This window comes from Parasteatoda tepidariorum, chromosome 5, assembly GCF_982258835.1.
Source record: "Parasteatoda tepidariorum strain Cologne lab strain chromosome 5, Ptep-v5.0, whole genome shotgun sequence".
Lineage (NCBI taxonomy): Eukaryota > Metazoa > Arthropoda > Arachnida > Araneae > Theridiidae > Parasteatoda > Parasteatoda tepidariorum.
In genome coordinates, this window is record NC_141759.1 from 11,549,346 (window position 1) to 11,570,066 (window position 20,721).

Genomic DNA, 20,721 nt, shown 5'->3' on the forward strand with positions numbered 1-20,721 from the left:
CGTATTATAAAGTAAATTTAAAAATACGAATAATACTAAAATTGAAACAATATTCTGAAGTTTGAAAAAATAGATGAAGGAATCTAGGGGTCCTAAACACGAATCTAGTGATGTACTAGTGGTTTGATTATGAATATTTGGTAGTCTTTTTCAGGGGATCGCTTGAGGCGTTAAACATTTAGGTGGTAACGGGATATTGTTTCATTTCTGGTAAAAATGCTTGAAACTGCTGCCCCTGGTTAAGATTAATAAAAGAGGTTTATAAGAGAGCAGTTTTTTCTTCAGAAAGAAAATTAAACTGACCTTTAAAAAAAAGTAACATATTCTTTTTTCACGTAACTTTAATTTCACTTTAAAGGCTCATTTGGTTATTATTAATAATCGAAAGTTATGACTCTGTCTGAGGGATATCAGACAACGAACCCTTAATCTTCACATAAATGTAGAGAATACCAGGCAAGTATGTGACATGCGCAGTGAGTCAGCGGGATCTGATTTTTCATTTCTTTTGCTGTTATAGAAATGTGTGCGGTGTACCGCATTCCTTATACAGTTGTTTAGAAGATAAAATCCAATATCCGATGCTCTCTATTCTTGTAATATTATCGCATAACGCTTAAATTTAATTTAAGGTACAGTGCGCGAAAAAAAGAACCACCCTGAATTACTTTTGATCTAATGATCGGATTTTGTACGTCTTAGGACTCTATCTTTATGGTTCGAGGGCATGACCTGAAATTAGCTATTTAATTAGAACAAACAATATTTTAAGTAATGACATTAGACACAAAATCGCGCTTTCTCTGAAGAAACATACTCTTTTTCAACGGATTCGTATTTCTGAAATCCAAAATATGCCGTGGAAGGTGCTTGAAGTCCTTTGTGTTGCCTGGTTACCACCTTATATCCTATGTCACGAAGGCGAGCAACTTTACTCATGCCATACTGCCACAGATACTCTTCCCATCCATGCCCTGAGCGTGATTCGAACCTCCAACCGTTGGCTTCGCAGTCAACATTAAGAAAAACGACTTTGATTACAAACATTCAGAAAGCAATACTTGCCAAAAATAAGGTATGAAACTCTCAGTTTCGATTTGACCATATTTTTCAAGTTCTTCGAGTGTCATTCTTGAATAAATGTGATTTTTAGGCATCTATAAGAAAATTAAAATTTCATAGTTAGTTTTTTTTTTGGCATTCTCTCAGTTTTGTACAACCTTTAACATGAGATATTTTAAAATTCGTAGTAGAATTCTCACGGAATTGAAAAGGCTTAAATTGTGATAGAAAAATTAAGAAGTTGCGTGCCATCTTGTAAATTTCTTATCTAAACATACTTCAGTTTGCTACATCACGGAGATATCTAGCTCAGCGTTTCTCAACCTTTCAGTATTCGCGGCCCAGTTTTCGATCATAACTTTCATCGCGCCCCTCCCCCCACTTGCAGTAAAATGTATGCAACAATAATGTATGTTGAGTATTTTTAATTCTGTCCTTAAATTATTTTTAACTAACTACCAAAACAAAAGTAAAGTAAAAATCAGCAGCAATTGAGATTGTAGAAACTATGTTTGGAGTTAATTTTTCAAAACAATTACAGTCCATACCTCTTTCAAATGATACTGCTGCTCGTCGAATTGGTGATACAGCTGAAAATGTAGTGTCAGCTTTTCTCGACGTTGCGTGACAAAATGTTTTCAATAAACTTTGAAGCAAGAGATATTAATAAAGATGCTCATTTCATTGCCTATGTTTGATTTTGTGATAATATGTCAGTAGTAGAACTACTTTTCTGCAAATCAATAGAACTCAAAACAACAGAGCTAGCATTATTTGCTATTTTAAATGATGTTATGAATGATGCAAACACAGAATGCAAAAATTGCATTGGAATATGCACTGGAATATGTATCGGAATATGCTTGTTCAATATCCGGAAGGTTCGAAAGTATACAAGCATTAGTAAAACAAAAATCGCCTCAATGCGTCTGGACACATTGCATGATCCACAGAGAAGCTTTGGGTTCGAAAGAAATACGTCCTGGTTTAAATATTGTATTAACTGCGGTTGTAACCATTTCAAATTATATAAAAATGAGAACCCTGAGATCTAGAATCTTTTCTGCTCTTTGTAATGACATGGGTTCAGTACAGTCAGAGTTACTATTTAACTGTGAGGCAAGATGTTTATCACGTGAGAAATTTTTGAAACGTGCTCATGAATTAAGAGAAGAAATCGTCATTTTCTTAGAAGATAACAGACCGGAAACCGGGAATTTACACTATTGTTTATTTGTGATGAAATTGAGATACTTGGTCGTCATATTCGAGAAATTAAATAACTTGAATCTTAAACTCCAAGGAGCAAATACACATATGTTGGATACGAGTGATGAAGTTAATGCTTTTTGTAGAAAATTAGAATTGTGGGGCAGAAATTTAAAGCAAAAAAACCTAACAATGTTTGCAAATGTGGATAATTGTAGTAAAACTTATAAGGCTGAAGAAGAATACACGAAAGTTACGTTTGTAACCATTGAAAATCATTTAGCCATGCTGGCAAAGAATTTTAAAAAGTATTTTCCTGCTCATGACAAACTGCTAGCAAGTTACGAGTGGGTTAGGAATCCATTTCATAAGACTCCCGAAGGACTCTCAATTGATGAGGGAGAAAAATTCATAGACTTCACGACAAGTGGCGAAACTGAAATGCAATTTAGTAATAAATCACTATTTGAATTTTGGCAGGAGGAGGATTTTTCTGCACTGAAACAAAGGGCATTTTGCATTCTATTACCGTTTTCAATATCCTACCTTTGTGAAACTGGATTTTCTGCTGTGGCTTCTTTGAAGACAAAATATTGATCACGGCTAAATATAAAAACAGGACTGACAGTGGCTATTTCTAATATTAAGCCTCACCTCAAAAAACTTTGCTCTGCAGGACAGACCCATGGAAGTCACTAAAAATTATTATTTTTTTTAAAAAATTTAGTATGTTTGATTAAGTAAGGTGGGTAAGCCAAAGGTGGCCAGTGCTCCTAACGTAGCCCCCCCCCCAAGTAAAATGAAATTTATTTTGAATCATAAGATGTCCCTTCTGCATTGTAAATCTTGTATCTGAGATGCACGAGGCTGAATTGGAAAATATTTCCTTGAATGGCCTCCATTGTATGAAGTGATTTAATTATTTGCAGTTGCCGTTCTAATTTCCAGGTGAGAAGATAATGTGTTTAAATTCTCAGAACTTTGAGTTATAATATGTTTTCTGAAAGTTTATTTCTTTTTCTTTAACCACATTACTTTAATTCGAATTAGTCTATCAGATTAATAGTTTTATGTCGTGCAAATGGTAAGAGAGACCTTATGTATGTTCCCAAGTGGCGCGACACTCGGGCCACCTTCGGAAGCAAACGTGAAATCTATAAAAGAGTTAATTATGAATCATTACGTAGCATATTATTTCTCAAAAAGGAATGCTTGAATTAAATGCCAATTGATTTATTTCATTTTAAGCAAGTGTGGAACTTTGGTACTTTTTAAATTTTTATAATATTTTGACGTTCTTTGCACTTTAGTAGACTTTGCGATATTTTGTTTCAAGTTTTACGTTTTGTTTGCATTTTAAAGTCATTTATCAGGTATTTTTTTTATTTTTGTGGTAGTTATGAGTGCTATTGTGGTCGATTCTGGTATTTTCTTGCAAATTTGGGTATTCTTAGATTAGTTATGGGTTTAGTTAGTTAACTCTAGTATGGTTATTTAACTCTAACTTGTTGGCTAATCCTTCTGAAAAAATTAACTCAATAATTCTTGATTAATTCTAATGGGTGAAAGAATCGCTAGTGACTTCACACAAGAACTAGCAAAGTAAAATCAATAAGCAAATTATACACTCTGAAAACAAATATCTTTTTTAAAGTCGCGAAACTTGTTCCTTCCAGCAAGACACTTAAAGTGCCTTTTTAAAAGAAGTTTGCCAGTCCAAGTGTTTTTTCTAAAGATAATTCGAGTAAGTGAAAAAGTGATTTCAAAACATGGCTCACCTTTGGAACCTGTGCGAAACCATAGGTGTAGAAGATAAAATTTTAAAATTGTACTATTAAATAAGTGAAATTTTATTTTACAATTAAAAGTATACGTGATATATATTAGAGATAGGTGCAAGATGTTACAGAAAAAATTCAGATACACAGACTTAATCAGAAAATTATAAAAAGCCACCCTTGCCTTATTCCTACCTTAAATTTTGATTTAATAAGTTGTTTCACTTTAATAAGTTATTAAATATGTCAAAATGTATTTTGTTTTCTATCATATGCGTGCTTTCCTTTCATCCAGTTAATCAATTTTTTTAAATAATATTTTCTCTTGAATATTCTCGAGCCACCCCTCTGGTGTGCTCGCGCCCCCCTAGGGGGGCGCGCCCCACAGGTTGAGAATCGCTGATCTAGCTTATTACTCGCTCTGTGAAAATCCAAAGTTTGAAGGAGAAGAACTTCACAGGAACGTCAATGGATGTAAGGGTTTACATGAAAAGCCCGCATTGCTTTCGTTTTTGACATAAAAATGCACTTAAAAAGGAAAATTATGCATAAAAAAAGTTTAAAAAAAGTTATACTAAAGTTAAGGCAATAAACAACTGTACTTAAGTCCGATGATACCACCTAGGTACCACTGGTATCATAGGACCTCCCCCGGTGCACTTCTGGGCATAAAATGCGACCGAAGAACCCAGACTGTCCAGGCCAGATTTGCAAGTGGCCATCTTAAGTGCCTCACTTTTGAGGGAGGCAGAAAGATTTTCCCTACTTGCAAAAAATGTTGTGTTTAATCAGCTTCGTTGGAACACGTTCTGGTTTTCCTAAGAATTTCTAAGGTGGATCTTACATCAGATACCTTTTTGTTGCGAATTTTCTTGCGGTCAGAGGCATCATGGAGCCTATCTAGCATATGTCCGATAAACACTACTTTAAGAAATTTCACATTGTTTAAAATCATACTGATCTCGAAAGAACAGTCAACATAAAGAGGTGTTGTGAAACACTTTTTGGCGTCTGTTGATACTTAATTTCGAAGATGAACAATTATTAGTGATCCATTCACAAAACAAATGATTCCCAAGTATCTACCAGCAGGTGGACAGTAGAGTTAAGCGATACTATAACACTCTTGAATATAGTAAAAATTCTGTAACAACTGCCAGAAAGTTCCAAGCAGGAGAACGGAGCATTCTGGTGTAGGAAATGTTCACGCAAATCTGGACGCTCTCATAATTGTGGAAGGATCGATGGATCAACACTAGAATTTCCGAAATGTACGTGTGTGGCTCGCATAGCACTAAGATAAATTTACCGTTCTCTCCTAACCACCATACTTATCAGACTTAAACCCAATCGAGAATCTATGGGACCACTTCGAACCGGCTGTTCATGCTTCAGATTCTCTACAGCGTAAGTAAGCGTAGCTTACCAGAACACTGGAGTCGGCATGGCTCAGCAGCCAAGTAATCGTCCTGCTCAATTGGCTCTCTACTTGCACGTCTCGCAGTAGTCCACTCTGCTAAGATGGTTATTCTAACTTATTACGGGTGGTCACATTAATGTGATTATGTTGACTTTAGAAATGTGTCTAAGGATCAAAATATAAAATATGATTTCCTTTTTTTTTCTTCATACATATTTTGAAAACCATATTTCCTATTCAATCATTACTGCACGCTGATGAGTAAGATAAAAATTAGATTTAATTATTCAAATCTTTCAAAGGAAACTATGGAAAATGCTTCAGAGAAAACAGAAACTAGGGAAATTAATTAAAGTTTTAACCAACCAGAAACTGAGACATGTCTTCCTGTCTGCAATAATGAGGCATATCTAAACAGAACTGCTGAATATCTGCTGGCTTTTCACAGTTGTCGGGATTTTCATTACAATATGTGCTTCGGCGAATTCTACAATAAAAGAAATCATCATTTACAAATCTTAAAGCTTCTAAACTTCATGTATTATGCATTATTAATATATTCACAGATAATATTCGTCTTAAATACCTGTACCACTAAATTTTATTCTTGTTTTAAACAAATATTGTTCTTCATGTGAGCATTCATGATTTTCCTACAGGGAAATTGTAATATTTAAGCAAGCCTTGGTAAAAACATACTAAAATGATTTTTGATAAATTATTAAAAGATTTTTAAGGTGAATATCAAACATAGAAGAAAGAGTGCTTGACAAAAATTTCTGTGGAAACTTTAAAACATGGAAAATAAAAAAGATTAATGTAAAGAGAGAAAGAAAAATTATTAAAATAAAATATTTTTAAGAAAATTTTAAAAAAAAGTTTAGAAAAAGAAAAAAAATTAGATACATTTTTTTAATTTTTTTTTAAATATTTTATTTCACATATATATATATAAACTTTGCTGCTTATCTTTCAATTTATAAGTGTAAGAATTATCAGCAGAAAAGGCTTTACCCTGAATTAAGAAAATAAGAAGAAATTAAAAAAAATAAGAAGAAAATAAAAAGACATTATTTTTTAGGCACAAAAATTAGTTATAACCTATTTATCATATCACCTCGAATTCGGGTTCGTTATAATAAGCTTAAAATATTTCACAGAACACAATACCTCACTTGTCCAGATAGCAATGTGAAACAGTAACGATTGGCCCTGTTGACTCATGTTTTATCTGATTGGATTCAGTTCGGAAAAAAATTGAGAAATATTGGAAAAGAATTGGGAATAATGCCTTTTGTCTACACAGCAGAAGCATATAGGCTTCTTCTCATTTACCCTTCACACCATTCTATAGGTATAATAAGTATATAGGTCCGTAAAATAGAAGTATAATCATACTTACGGATTCAAATTGCAGAACGTTAGGGCAGGTACTACAAATTTTGGTGTTTCATTGATATCGATGTTTACAACTGTCGGATGACTATAAAATCGCACCATGAATTCCGAGACTTGATAGGAGAAACCTGTAACGCACAGTATAAAGCCTATACATTTCAGTATTGCAATTAGGTTTTTTCCTCCTTCCCTTACTTTGCTGTTTCTCCTTTTTATCTCAATATCTTTGGACATCATTGTAGAACTCTAACACAATGAAAAGAGCATTAATACGTTGCATAAAAGAAAAAAAAATAATAAAGCTGAAATTCTTGTAATCAGTGAAATAATCAGCAGTTGCTAAGAATAGCAATTAAATAGTTGAATTAAAATACTAATCAAATTATTAGATAAATCCGTATCATTAATGTACAATGCTAAAAAAAAGGGACCATTCTGGAAAACTTTTGATCTAATGATCGGATCTTCACGTTCTAGGACTCAATCTTAATGGCTCAACAGGAAGATCTCAAATATGCTAATAAGTAAGTGCAGATAATAAACTAAATTACGAATTCAGAGACTAAAACGCACTTTCTCAGAATAAACACACCTTTTTTCAACTGATTTGTATTTTTATCTCCCAAAATATAGGTCGTAGCCGTAATCTGGGAAATATAGTTCTGATAGTTTGCTCAGGAGAACGGGCCAAAGTTTTAACCCCTTAATATTAATTTTCCTTTTTGCGTTTTTCGGCTATATCCTGAAAACTTTTTAAGTGAATTAGAAAATTTCAGCTTCCACTTATAAAATTCGTTTGCTCAAAAATAATTCCATTCAAAAAATTACCTTTATTTAGTATTTCGTATTTTTTAATCATTTTATTTAATAGTGTTCGAAAAAATTTGGAATTCTAAGCTGTAGATTTTTTGGCATAATTTTAAAGAAGATAATTTTATATTGCGAAATACAAAATTTGAGCGAAATCGGTCGAACAGTTACTGCGAAATCAATTTTTAAATATTTGAATTATTTGAAATTCAATCAATTTTGCCATGTAATTTTATATTCATTTAAATGATGTAAAGACACTTGTGTACATTAATATTCAAAGTGTTTTCTACCATAACAAAGTAAAATAAAAAATTTATTTTGCATGAATTTATCTTTAGATAAACGTAATTTAGAAGTATTAGAAAAGTTCTTGACATAAGCGAAATACGCAAAAAGGAAAACCAACATTAATAATGTGTTCCAAACTTTGGATAACTCTCTTGATCAAACTTTGGGGACTATATTTCTCAGATTGCGGCGACTATGTTTCGAGCGTCAGAAATCCTAATCCATCGAAAATAAGGTATTCAGAGAAAGAGATAAGGTATTCAGATTTCGTTACTTAAAATATCTTCAGCGCTTATTAATTAGCATACTTGACATCAGCTCCTCTAGCTATTAAGATGGAGTCCTAGAACGTGAAGATACAATAATTAGATCAAAAGTTATTCAGGGTGTCCAGTTTTATTGTCACTGTGCATTACAAACATACAGACTCCACAGCTCTAAATGAAAGACACATGCAGACACAATTAATAAAGTTAAATGTTTCCATCGGCCCAGAGAGTCTGATTTTCAGGGCGCTGAACTCACGATTTCTAATCCAGCCAGCAAAAGACTCCCCGTGTAATAAATGGTGACTGGTACACGTTAAATCAGTCGTGTCACATAGTCCTCCATGTTCCAATAACAAAATATACCTCTGCAGGTACTGAATTCGAGATTTATCATTCTCTAGTTCACGACTAAATATCCTCGATCTGTGGATGAATGGTTGTATAAATGGGTTCGCTCTATAAACGGGTATGACGTATTCATGTGACAGAGGTCGAATTCTTGGCTAGATGGCTATACTGAAAAACAAAAACAATCACAACTCTTGCTTTTTTTTCTCCAACAACAACACCGAATGTTCCCATTTTCTTATCTCTAAATGATGGCTTTAACTAATTAAATTGAGCATAATGTTTTTTAGAAGTTTATGTCATTAAAAATAAACCGTTTTCAGTATCGTTTTGCATGATGTTGTTGCTCAAGGCCTTATCATGAAAGTTTAAATTTATCACAACTGAGCAATTTTCTCCGATACTTATCATTTTCTGTTTTGAGGCTCTGTGGAAACATGCTTTTAAAACACAACTATTTACAGAAACAACATGTTTTATTAAGATTGGAATACAAATTCAGTGACAGAGCACCAAGCCACATGCCATTCACTATAATCACTGAGTTAGTAAAAAATACTTTTGGCCATTACTAAATAAATCTGAAGTTTTATTTGGTAATGGCTAATGCTAAACTTATACGAAAAATGATTTCTTAAGCATCTATCCTGAATAAACTAATTAAAATTTTAAACGAATTTTTGGAGTGGTGTTGAAATTTCGTCTTGTAGTCTATGTCGATTCGACATAGCGTTCTGGCACAAGAAGGGGCATAAATACTGAATAAACATACAAAAAAAAAGAAGAAATTTAAACAGTTAAAGACTTGTATTTTTTTATCAAAAATTTAGGAACGAGGTATCAAACTACAATGAAATTTCTATTGTTTTCAATGTTTTTATTGCATCTTTATCGAAAAAAAAATTAACTTGATCAGCCTAAATACTTAAACAAAATTGTTTACACTGGTGAACTTTAAATTTGAAGTCAATAAATAAATACGTACGAATTATTTGCAAATCTTATTTTGTGATGTTTTTAAATTAAATTAATAAATTTAAAACTAAAGCACGGAATACAATTATTTGCACTGCTGTAAAACAAATTGTGTCAAACTCAAAAATATATAAATGAATAAATACTTAAATATTAGTTAATGTGTACTTGCACTTTAAGAAGAAGAAGAAGAAGATCACTGATACCCACACGTGTAACTGGTCAAACACAGCTTCGTAAAACGAATATTTCATCGCATGCTCTGCAGATAAATTGCAGAATTTTTTCATGGTATTGCAGAATAATAGTGTTGTTTATGCGACTGGAGTTAACAATAGAAATGAAAATATGGTAAAACATGGTTAGAAGTTTTTTATGGGAAAAATAAAAATCTTCTTATACGGCATAACTTTTTACGTTAGAAGGCATAAATTGTTCAATGTGTAAACTATAAGACTGATATGCAAAATCGCATATTTATTGTTCGCATATTGTGTTATACTTAATGAAATTTAAATTAGATATCAACATTAACCATCTTAAAATTTAAGAAAGAATGTACGCATAAAACTAATTAAGTAAAAATCTTTTTTTTTATTCTGAAGCTATGAAATTCCTTTTCTAAAAAATTCAAATTTCGCTTAAAATTACCCAAAGCTATTTCCTGGATTCCAGAGAATTTTGCCACAATTTGTATTTTATGAATTTTTCCATAATTTGGTAAAAATCGGCTGTGTCAGATAAGTTTTTAATCACAAAAAAAATAAATTTTTAGTCACCTAATTTCGTTAAATGGGTAGTTAAGCATTGTTATTTTAGGGTACTATTTAGAATATTACTTTGCAAATTATATCAAAACTGTAGTGGTCGAACATTAAATGAGTAAAAATAAATAAACAACATGCCAAAACAAATTTTAATTTATAACTGTTATTTTATTTTTCTTATTTTAATTTTACTTTATAAAAAATTTTAAGCAAAAGCTGGTGGATTAATGATAAATATGGTAGTAAAAAATGGCAGTTATTACAACACACGAACTTGGAACAGATTTGAGGAAAAGAGATTGACAATCTGAGAAAAAAAATTAACTAATTTTGAATATCAAAATTATTAAAAGCTAAGGATTTGCGCCCAAACGCACTCTATAGGACTGAAAATTAAAACTAAGAATAAATTTGAAATAAAGAAAGGAAAATAGTACTTAACGTTTTTGACACAACAACGATAATATAAACAAATTAAAATGTAAAACTTATTAAACGTGAATCATTGAAATAGGATTAATATATAAAGAATATGAAATGGAATATTTCAGAAAACTACCTTTGATAAAATGATGTTCTTTGTTACTTTTGTCTCCGTTTCTTCTACGTTGCTGTCTCCAAATTTCAAAACATTCTTCTTTGGCAAGAACGTTCTCTCATAGCTCAAAATAGTGTCTATAAAAGTGATTCAGTGTAAACCATTTAATCAACATATTTTCCCAAAAACTACAATATTACTTCAAGCGATAAAAAGAAAATATTGAAATCTAGATGAATATACAGAAGAGGCAACAAAATCAACTAATGTAACAAAATGCATTAGTTGAATTAACTGAAAGCGTACGTGTTGAAATTCCCATCAGTAATCGTGATAAAAAATTCTGTCCCAAAGGAGAGATAAAGTTGAAAAAGTATTATTCGATCATCGTTCGTTAACCTTTAATGACATCAAAAGTATTCATTAATATAAGATTTCAAAAACTACGAGTAAATATGAGAGCACGAAACTTCTCGTGACCTGCCTACGCATTTAAAATTTAATTACACATGGGAGTGGCCTTAGGCGGTAAGCGCACCTTTAAATTACAGTTTAATATTATCCACACGTTTTTATATGTATTGTAAATGTTCTGACATTTATTCAGTTTGCATGAAGTTCAGGGCCCAACATTTGATGTTTCGTTAACAATGACCTCTTAAGACAATATGCGTCTTATTTCTTGGCAAATTAACTTCACGATAACAAATTCAAAATTAAGATTTTTGGCTTAGGTGAATATTCAAAAACGGATAATGTACTTATTAATTTTTGTTTGCAAATTAACATTTTAGTAACTATAACACAATCACGTAATCCATTTAGCTTGAAAATTGTACATTTATAGAACAAAAAATAAAACTTATTTATTCATTTTAAATTCTTGGTAACTAATATATATTCAGACAAGACTTCGGGCATAAAAAATGAATATTTTTTAAATAACAAGAAAATTACAAGTTTTATTTCCCTTTTTAATTTATTTTCGAATATTTAACTTCTCGGTGACAGATTAGCAACCATGTAAGAATTTCAGCTTAAGAAGGAAATAACCTTATATACAAGATCAGATAAGTAAAATTTTATTTTATATTATTTATTTATTGTTACATTTTATTTTTTTATTTCTTATCCCATATTAATTTTATGATACATTTAATAGTACATTCCTAGTCATAATTGTTTTTAAAATTCCCTCTAGTGAATACCATGTCTCTCCACTTCTCTGGTACGTAGAGCGTGGTAGGAAGAAGGCGACCGCTCTGCAGACTCAACTGTTGGGACCAGAATGTGGCTTCAACTCCCATTTTGAGGGTAAGGAACCCAAAAAAAGCTATACTTGTGCAGAGAAAAGGTACGTTGTGTCTTATTTTGTAACTTAAAATATCGCCTGCACTAACTGATTAGAAAATTTAAGGTCACCCTCTCGATCTAATAAAACTAATTCTTAGCACATGAAAATCCGAACATCTGATCAAAAGTTATTCTGAGTGTTTTTGTTTTATTTTATTTTGCGCTCTGTTCACATTTGAAAAAACATAAAAGTTTTAACACCTTTCATGTGGATGTTCACTTGGATTACACTAAAGTAGAATCTGACACTAATCCACTGTAAAGCTAGCATACAAATTTTTTTTTTTTGTTGTAAGCAGAGAAAAATTACTTTCTGGTACTTATTCGCCTAACTTTTGTCCTAAGATGGAAATGCTTTAAAGATTTTGTATTGAGATGAAAATGCTATAAATATTTAGTATTCAGATGAAAATTCTACAAAGATTCTATTTTCAAATGGAAATGTTATATTTTTTAAATAAAATTTCTTGGGCAAAAATACTTAACTGTAACTTAAGAAAATTAGTTTTTTGGCACTGGCCTGGAAAACCTGAATCCAGTAGGTGGTAGGGCTGATTAGACTGTTCATAAATTTGCCTGAAAAGAATATTCAGTATCACTAATATGAACTTAATAGTTAACTTGAAAGTTTGAACTGCTCTATGTTAATTTTTTGTTTATTACGCAACTTTGAAGACGCATTTTTGAGTTTCCATTTCTCATGAACTATTCGACTTATTATCTTTAGTTTTTTCATTTTTTTTAGTTAAAATTACTTTGATTTTATTGGAGCAAACATTTGTATATTTCAATTCAATTGTTTTCAACCATTAGTAAATAAAGATACAGGAAATAATAATACGTTGTAAAAATAATTTTTTGCTTTTTATGCTTTACAATTGTCTGGTAAAAGTGATTAATTTGCTTCTTATTCTGTATGTAGAGAGCTTCCTATTATGCTTAATTATTTACAATATCTGCGTTTGCTTCTTATTCTCTTAAAGAGCGCTCTCTAGAATTTTAAGAACAGATCTATGATACCTGTAATTAACTTAAATAATTTAAAAATCAAATCTCTCTTGGTCTCCCTGAACGAAATAAAAGTTCTCAAAACTATTAATTATAGTTTTAAGTTTCAACATATATTATTATAAATATTTGTATAATAATTGGAGGCGTTGTCTCATCACATTCTGAATTTGGGCTAGTATTCAGAAAAATGACGTTCTGAAGTCAAAGCACAAGCACATACTTAGGTCAGCACGAATGCTTGCTTATGGATTCAGATGTAAGTACGAGACCTTATTAATTTAAGTAAAAGGTGCATAGATGACTATCGGTTGCTTTGATCTATCAAATACAATCCACAGCAAAAAATGTCTGGAATAATTATTAAATTTTGACGCAGACGATAAAATATGAAACTATACTATCATATTTGATACACGAGAAGAATCTTTTTAAACAGAAAAATTATTAGAGAGAGATCAAAACATATAAATATTTTGTTTCCTTTATTGTGCAGTGTAATATATTTTGTGTATTTTAAATATATTAATAATATATTTTAGATAAAACATATTAGAAATATACTTTCTGTTCAGAACTGAACATTCGTTCTTCGCTCGGAATAAATAACAAAAAGAAAAAATTTGAAGCAAATCAAACAATGAATCAAAGTCAAACACAAAACCTAAAGATATACACCGATCCAATTAATAAAGCTAAAATAGTATAATTATTTTTTTGCTTATTATCGTTTGCTGTCCTTCCCGGTGGTTTTACTTTATTAAATTAATCAAAACACTTTTTTTTGTAGTTCATGCCATCAAAATAAAGTTTAACTGCATTCAGCCATACTTGGTATGTTGCTAATGCTACCGGCCAACTCATAATAATCTAAATTTAATTCTATCGAGCAATTTTCTACAGTACACATATCATTCTAAGAACCGTAAGATAATTATTTCCTCAAAATCGATATTAAAACTACTTCATATTAGTGAAGTTTTAATTACTAAATATTATCAATATCGTACTTTATTTGTTATCTACTACATAACCTTTCAACGTTGTTTGAAAAAGTATAGTACAAGCAAAGTTACAGATTTCAAAATAATTATCGGTAAAAAAATTCTAACACACGAAACCCTAATTTTCTGCGAAACACCATTTGGAACCTGCTGCTTTAAAGCATCGAGCCTCCAGTAGGTTACTTCTATGACCAAGTTCTATAAGAATATAGTCGATTTGGTTGCATGCTTTGCTTTAAAATTGTACCCCCAATTTTTAGTTTCTGTGCAATAGTAAATTTGGCTAAAACTTCCCTATACTCATTTGTTACTTGATGTAAGCTTTGTTCGAGAATATTTGGTGATTTTATTACATCTGAATATCACATTCGATATTATCACTCAACTATTATAACTTTGTCTTCTTTTCGCATTCAGCAGCGGACAGATCGTAGAGACACGGCTCACAGTAGAACACTGAAGTCGAGCATCACTGGCTTCAGTCCGTAAGCGGGTGGGGGACCATTTTGATCAGCCTGCGTGGAGACCCAGGGTGCGCGGTATCAATCCTCGTTAAACCGTTCTACTGCAAAGTGCTCGACTACTCGAGCTACCAAAGCTGGGGAACCAAACCCTCTGTAGAGCATGAAAACTGCGACGGCATGTCTTCAGATCATCCCCAAGGATGTATCCCAGTCTGTCGCCAATAGCCCATTGTGCAACTTTAGTGCGAGGGAAATAAAGTACCTACCTTCCTTTGTATTTAAAAATGAACATTCTATTTAAAATTAAAAATTCTTTACTCAAATTTTCGTGACTGAATATATTTATTTCGAAATATTAAGAATATTGGTGAATATTATCTTATTGGAATATATTTTTGTCTTAATCTTACTGTCACTTTTTCAATTTTTAAGGACCGTACGAACACTTTTTACTTTTTTTTCCACTAATTCAAGCAATTTTATATGTACTTAATTCATAAATTTGTAGTAGTAGAAGAAATCATTTGAAATTAAATTTATAAATTGATGTATAAAATAGAGTATCAAAGACGAAAAATCTGCAATAATGCCCTATATCTGCCCTAATGTCAGCAAGGATATGAATTTTTCGCAGTTGGAATACAAAGTTAGCAATCAATTATTCCATTTTTGACTGTTTTGTACTTCTATGAACCAATTAATTTAAAGAAAATAATAAACTTTGGCTCTTCAGATTAGCTATATCCTCTTAATGATGAACATGGAATTGTTTGAAAACCAATAAAATGAACAGAACGATATTTCGTCTGACTATTACTGGGGGGGGGACTTTATACCTTTTTAGGTTCAAGTCAATTTTCTTATTATATATCTATAATGAGGTGAAAAATTTGAAGGTATTCAAACCCCGCTACAGTGAACACGGTTTATAGTGAACTCCTGGATATAGTGGACGAAATGTTCGGTCCCGTGCCTTACTATACACGTATAATCAGGGCTCGAAAAACAGCCCGTCCTCGACGGTCAAAAATTCTCCGCGGACAACGAGTTTCTCGCATCCGACGTCCGCGCGGACGGCCATTTTCCCGTTAATGTTCGTGATACATTTTCAATTTTTGTTATCTTACAAGAGTCTTGTAAGTTACAACACAGCAAAATGACCCACAATACAGCAACATACTGCGCTTATATTGATGTTTTCTCTGTCTGGGAGTACTGCAGCGGTTGAAACGGGCTTTGCAGCAATAAACTTACAAAAAAGCACAATACGTACTGGTCTGGAACAAGAACCTTTAAAAGCAATTATGAACATCTACCTAAATGGAAAACCCCTTTCAGATTTCTGTTCAGAAACCTCTGTAAATCATTGGCTTGATTGTGGAACTGGCAAACGTCATATTTGATTCATTTAAAAAACGCAGTACCCTCGGATAACTTGACATTCCAGATAACTTGACCTTTGTCGTTTTAATTATTTCATAAAAGAAATAAATTATTTCATAAAAGAAATACTAGGTTACTATTAGTAATCTAGTATTTCTTTTATTACTGAATAATGTAATCCTAGTAACGATTAATTCATTGTGCAATTTATATAAATGTTTGTAATAATTAGGAGAAAATTATATTTTTATTTATTTAAAAGTGACGGGTTAGTTTCAACGGAGGACGGGTGCATTGTTGGACAAGCCGTCCTCGGGGACGGGTAAAATTTCTGAGCTTTTTCAAGCCCTGCGTATAATGTTATTTTTTGTGGATATAGTGAACCAAAAAAGTGAGGAAGTTGGATATAATGAACTTTTTTCTGTCTTCAACTGATTTTTTTCTTAATTTTTTTTGTAATAATTTTGAAATTTCTACTTCAATAAATACACAGGTTATCATAAATTAAGGAAAATTCACAAAAATCGCGATAACTCAAGAAATTACACATGGAATTTTATGAAACTTACCCACAATATACAACACATAGTAAGGTATTAAACAACATAAAAAGAAATTATCAGACATTAATAGTAGTATAGAAATTAGCACATGTATAAAATAAACAAATTGGAAGTATCGGTTTGCAATAGAAAAAGTACCTTTAATATGGAATATGATTGCCTCTAGAAGCAATACAGCACAAACAGCGATGTGTGATGCTTTCAATTATGCGGTCTATCAGTTCAATAGGAAGTGAGAGCCATTGCTCTTGTAAAGCAGTTGCAAGCGTGGCAAGGGTCTGAGGGGGCGGATTGATGGCAGATACACGCCTCCCTAGAGCATCCCAAACGTGCTCGATAGGATTCAAGTCCGGGGATCAAGCTTGTCACTCCATGCGAGTAATTGTTTCCTGTTGAAGATAATCATCAACAATGCGAGCTCTGTGTGGTCTTGCATTATCGTCCTGTAACAGGAAGCAATCACCAATTGCCCCGGCATATGGGCGCACATAAGCATCAAGGATGTTGTCTCGATAAACCTGAGCATTCACGGTTCCCCTTGGAAAGACATGGAGGTATGTGCGCCCTCCTAAGGATATGCCTCCCCAAACACAGACACTGCCTCTTCCGTATGCATCTCTTTCACGGATGTTTGATGGATGATAACGGGTCCCAGGTTCTCTCCATATCAAATAACGTCTACTGTCACTTTCTAGACTAAACCTGGACTCATCCGTAAAGAGAACAGGCCTCCATTGATCTGACGTCCAGTGGACATGTTGTCGGGCCCACTGCAAACGGTCTCTCCTATGGCGTGATGTGAGCGGCACGCAAATGGCTGGTCGTCTCGCATACAGACCACCTTCGTGGAGCCTTCTGCGCACAGTTGACGTTGACACCAACCTTCCGGTGGCTGCAGCAAGAGAGGATCTAAGATGTGTCGGAGTAGCGGTTCTATTCCTGCGTGCACTTAATGTCAAATATCGGTCATCGGCACTGGTCGTAACAGTTGGCCGTCCTTGACTGAACCTCCTAGATGCCGAATCTGTGGTTTGAAATTGCCTCCAAAGTCTATGAACCACAGATGGACTCACATTTAGCCATCTGGCCACTTCTGATTGACTCTGCCCTGCCTCTAGTCTCCCGATGGCTCTCCATCGTAGTTCTTCAGGCAAATGATGCCTAGAGGTCATTATTACGAATTGGCTATCTCAGATTTTCAATGTCGCAATCACAGTAAAATTTGTGTGCTTTCTCTCAAACTTGGACTTTTATGCTCCAGGCAGATGACGTAAGCCGAGTGCAGCGCCACTAATTTGCATATTGCAATTTTACTCAGCTACTCTTAGTGGACAACATATGCAAATTTTGCACGGTTTGGCTTACTTTTGAAAGAGTTATCGCTATTTTTGTGATTTTTCCTTAATTTATGATAACCAGTGTACATGCACCGATTTTTAAAACGATTTATAGAGGGGAATGTAGCGATAAGCATTTTTTTTTTTTCTTCTTTTATCTCACTTTCCCATTCCTAAGCAAACCAAGCAGATGTTTCCAACTCAGGCAGATGATGCACCTGTAAGGTGTCAGTGGGATCAATATGCATTTTCTGTCAGAGGGAATGAGTAATTACTCATTATTGGTCAAAGGGTGGGACACTAATATGTGTTGATAAGGCCCTCATTTCAACTCCTTTTTGCTCTCAGTTAAGTTTAAAAAAATCCTGCAAACAAGTGTCTCAAATGTAATTATGGCGACCAGTAAACGTAAAGCATTCTCCATTGATGATAAAATGGGCATAGTCAGAAAAATTGAAAATGGATGCAATCAAGTTGATATTTGCAGGGAATATAAACTACCCAAATACATATGTAACGTATGGAAAATAGGCAATTAATAATTTCTGCTCATGAAAAAAAATTAGATGGCAGAAAAAGTTGATAAAAGCAGATCACAAGGATGTTGAAAAAGCATTACTGAAGTGGTTCACCAATCGAAGTATCCGGACAAATATCGATTAATTTGCTAAGCGATTTTATGAGACTACTTTTATATGCTCGAATGGCAGGTTAGACAGGTTTAAAAAGCGGAATAATAGAAATTCAGGAAAAATTATCTGATAGTCAGGAGGTGTTTCCATATCTGATGTTGAGGAGTGTTCATCAGCTAAAAATTACAAATTTTTTGTTGCACGCAAGACGAAGAGTAATGAAAAATAACACATTTTTTGCTTTTACATAATATTTTTCAGTCATTTATTTGAATAATGTGTAATAAAAGGGAGGAACCATTAGTTAAATTGCTTGAGTAACGGATATAGTGAACCAAAATTTCGGTCCCTTGAAGGTTCACTATAGCGGGGTTTGACTGTACCTCCAAAAAGTTTGGTTCCTCATGACTGAAGAAGTGAAGCAGAGGAGGTCCCCCAAAGAACTTTTTGCCCCAGGCCCCAATTGGGCTATGTCGGGCCCTTACTTCACCTAAGTTAGAATGATTAACGTGTGGATAATTAAATACAGCTCTGTATTGCACATCGAATTTATTGAAATATAATTCACTTTCGTGTACGTCTTTTAATTAACTTAAATTTATTATTTGTTTATGAACATTATTGTAACCATGATAAATTTTTGTTTTGGGAAATTGGCAACTTTGATTCATAATTAGTTTGTTTATGTTCTGAACGGCTTCGTGCTCGTCTTTGTATTAAGTATGAAATATTAAGTGAAAGAAACTTTGTGTAAGACTATGGAAGAAGATATCACTTAAGAGAATTGATACTCGACGGACTTGGCTTATTCTAAATAGAATGGAAAGAGCAGTTGTTAATGTAAACAAATGCCACGTTTCAACAACCAATCAGGATCGAAATATCCACATTTCGTCACTAGCAGGCAACCATTTTAGAAAATTAAATTAAATCCGGAGGCTATTTAAAAGTAATCATAAGCTGTTCGATTTTCCAATGGAAAGTAGGCGTTATTTTTATACTCCATGCGACGTGTAACTATGTAAAACATACTAGTTTATGATAGATTATTATGTAGGATCTCGGCATTTGCAAACGAAGGGGGCACCAACCGAATCGATGTACGATGATGATAAGTTCTAAGTTTGAAGATAAGTAGAAGTGTAGCTCCTCATCAGTGATGTTTGGTCAGATCAGGGTTTCTTTTTCTGCTCTTCAAAGTAAAGAGGGTAACAAGTCTAGAGATGTCTTAGATAAAACAATTTGCAGGCGTGAAACATTTCCTGAAATTGCTCTCCGCTCCCGCCTTCTACGCTAGCATAGCAAGTAGAGCTGAAAGCTTTTAAAAATGAATTAAAGATTTAAAGAAACCTTTAGAGACACAGAAGTAGAGGTTCTTGAAACGGGTTTACACCCTCCTCTCTCCTAACCACCACTAGGATTGGGGAGGAGGAGAAGAGTTTTCTTTTCTTTTCTTTTTTTAAATTTATTATTATTTTTTCTGCATTTTTACACTAAAGATATACAGTACTGTACTATTCAGATAATTCTTTGAGAATACATCTATATCATTCATGTTGATTAAATTTGACATAAAAAGAATTTTGACATATCATAACATTTCACATAACATCACATTTTGACATAAAAAGAATGAATAAAATGGCGGTTGATGGCAAAGCAGCATATCCAATCATGCTGTTCAACGACGGCTATAAAATAAAATAAAATGCATTACTCTTTTACCTCCATAAGCTGCGACCCTTAAGGAGGAGAGCAAAACATACCGACAGTCATTTCTTTCCAAATGTTTTTCCTCTTAACTTGCAACAATAAAATATTAATTAAAATTAAAAATAAGCGTGATTTAGGGGAATAAAATAGGAATAAAGGTAACTTTGTTTTACAAGTTTTTATTTATAATCAAAATTTGTGGGAGAGCTTAATGGATATTTTGTGGCATTTTTGGTTAAATATTTGTCTGGGCTTGTAAGAGTAAAATGTATTTGCGGGATCAAAGTTTTAACATGACAGGGCATTTTTTGAACTCTGATATTTCCATACCCTCCAGAAAATAATTTTTCTCGAAGTAGAATGATTAATAATTAATATTAAATTAATAATGAATAAATG

At 32.8% G+C, this 20,721-nt stretch overlaps 1 protein-coding gene across 2 annotated transcripts in view; it reads right to left on the minus strand.

Annotated features, from left to right (window-relative positions):
* Nucleotides 1-20,721, minus strand: part of LOC107453201 (uncharacterized) — a 65,008-nt gene that overhangs the window by 43,707 nt on the left and 580 nt on the right. For both annotated transcript variants that reach the window (XM_071185915.2, XM_016069929.3), the window contains exons 2-5: nucleotides 10,887-11,002; nucleotides 6,872-7,113; nucleotides 5,836-5,956; nucleotides 1,066-1,157 (exon numbers count right to left, since the gene is read on the minus strand). In XM_071185915.2, the coding sequence (XP_071042016.1) occupies nucleotides 1,066-1,157; nucleotides 5,836-5,956; nucleotides 6,872-7,113; nucleotides 10,887-11,002 (571 nt within the window). The remainder of the gene's footprint in view (nucleotides 1-1,065; nucleotides 1,158-5,835; nucleotides 5,957-6,871; nucleotides 7,114-10,886; nucleotides 11,003-20,721) is intronic.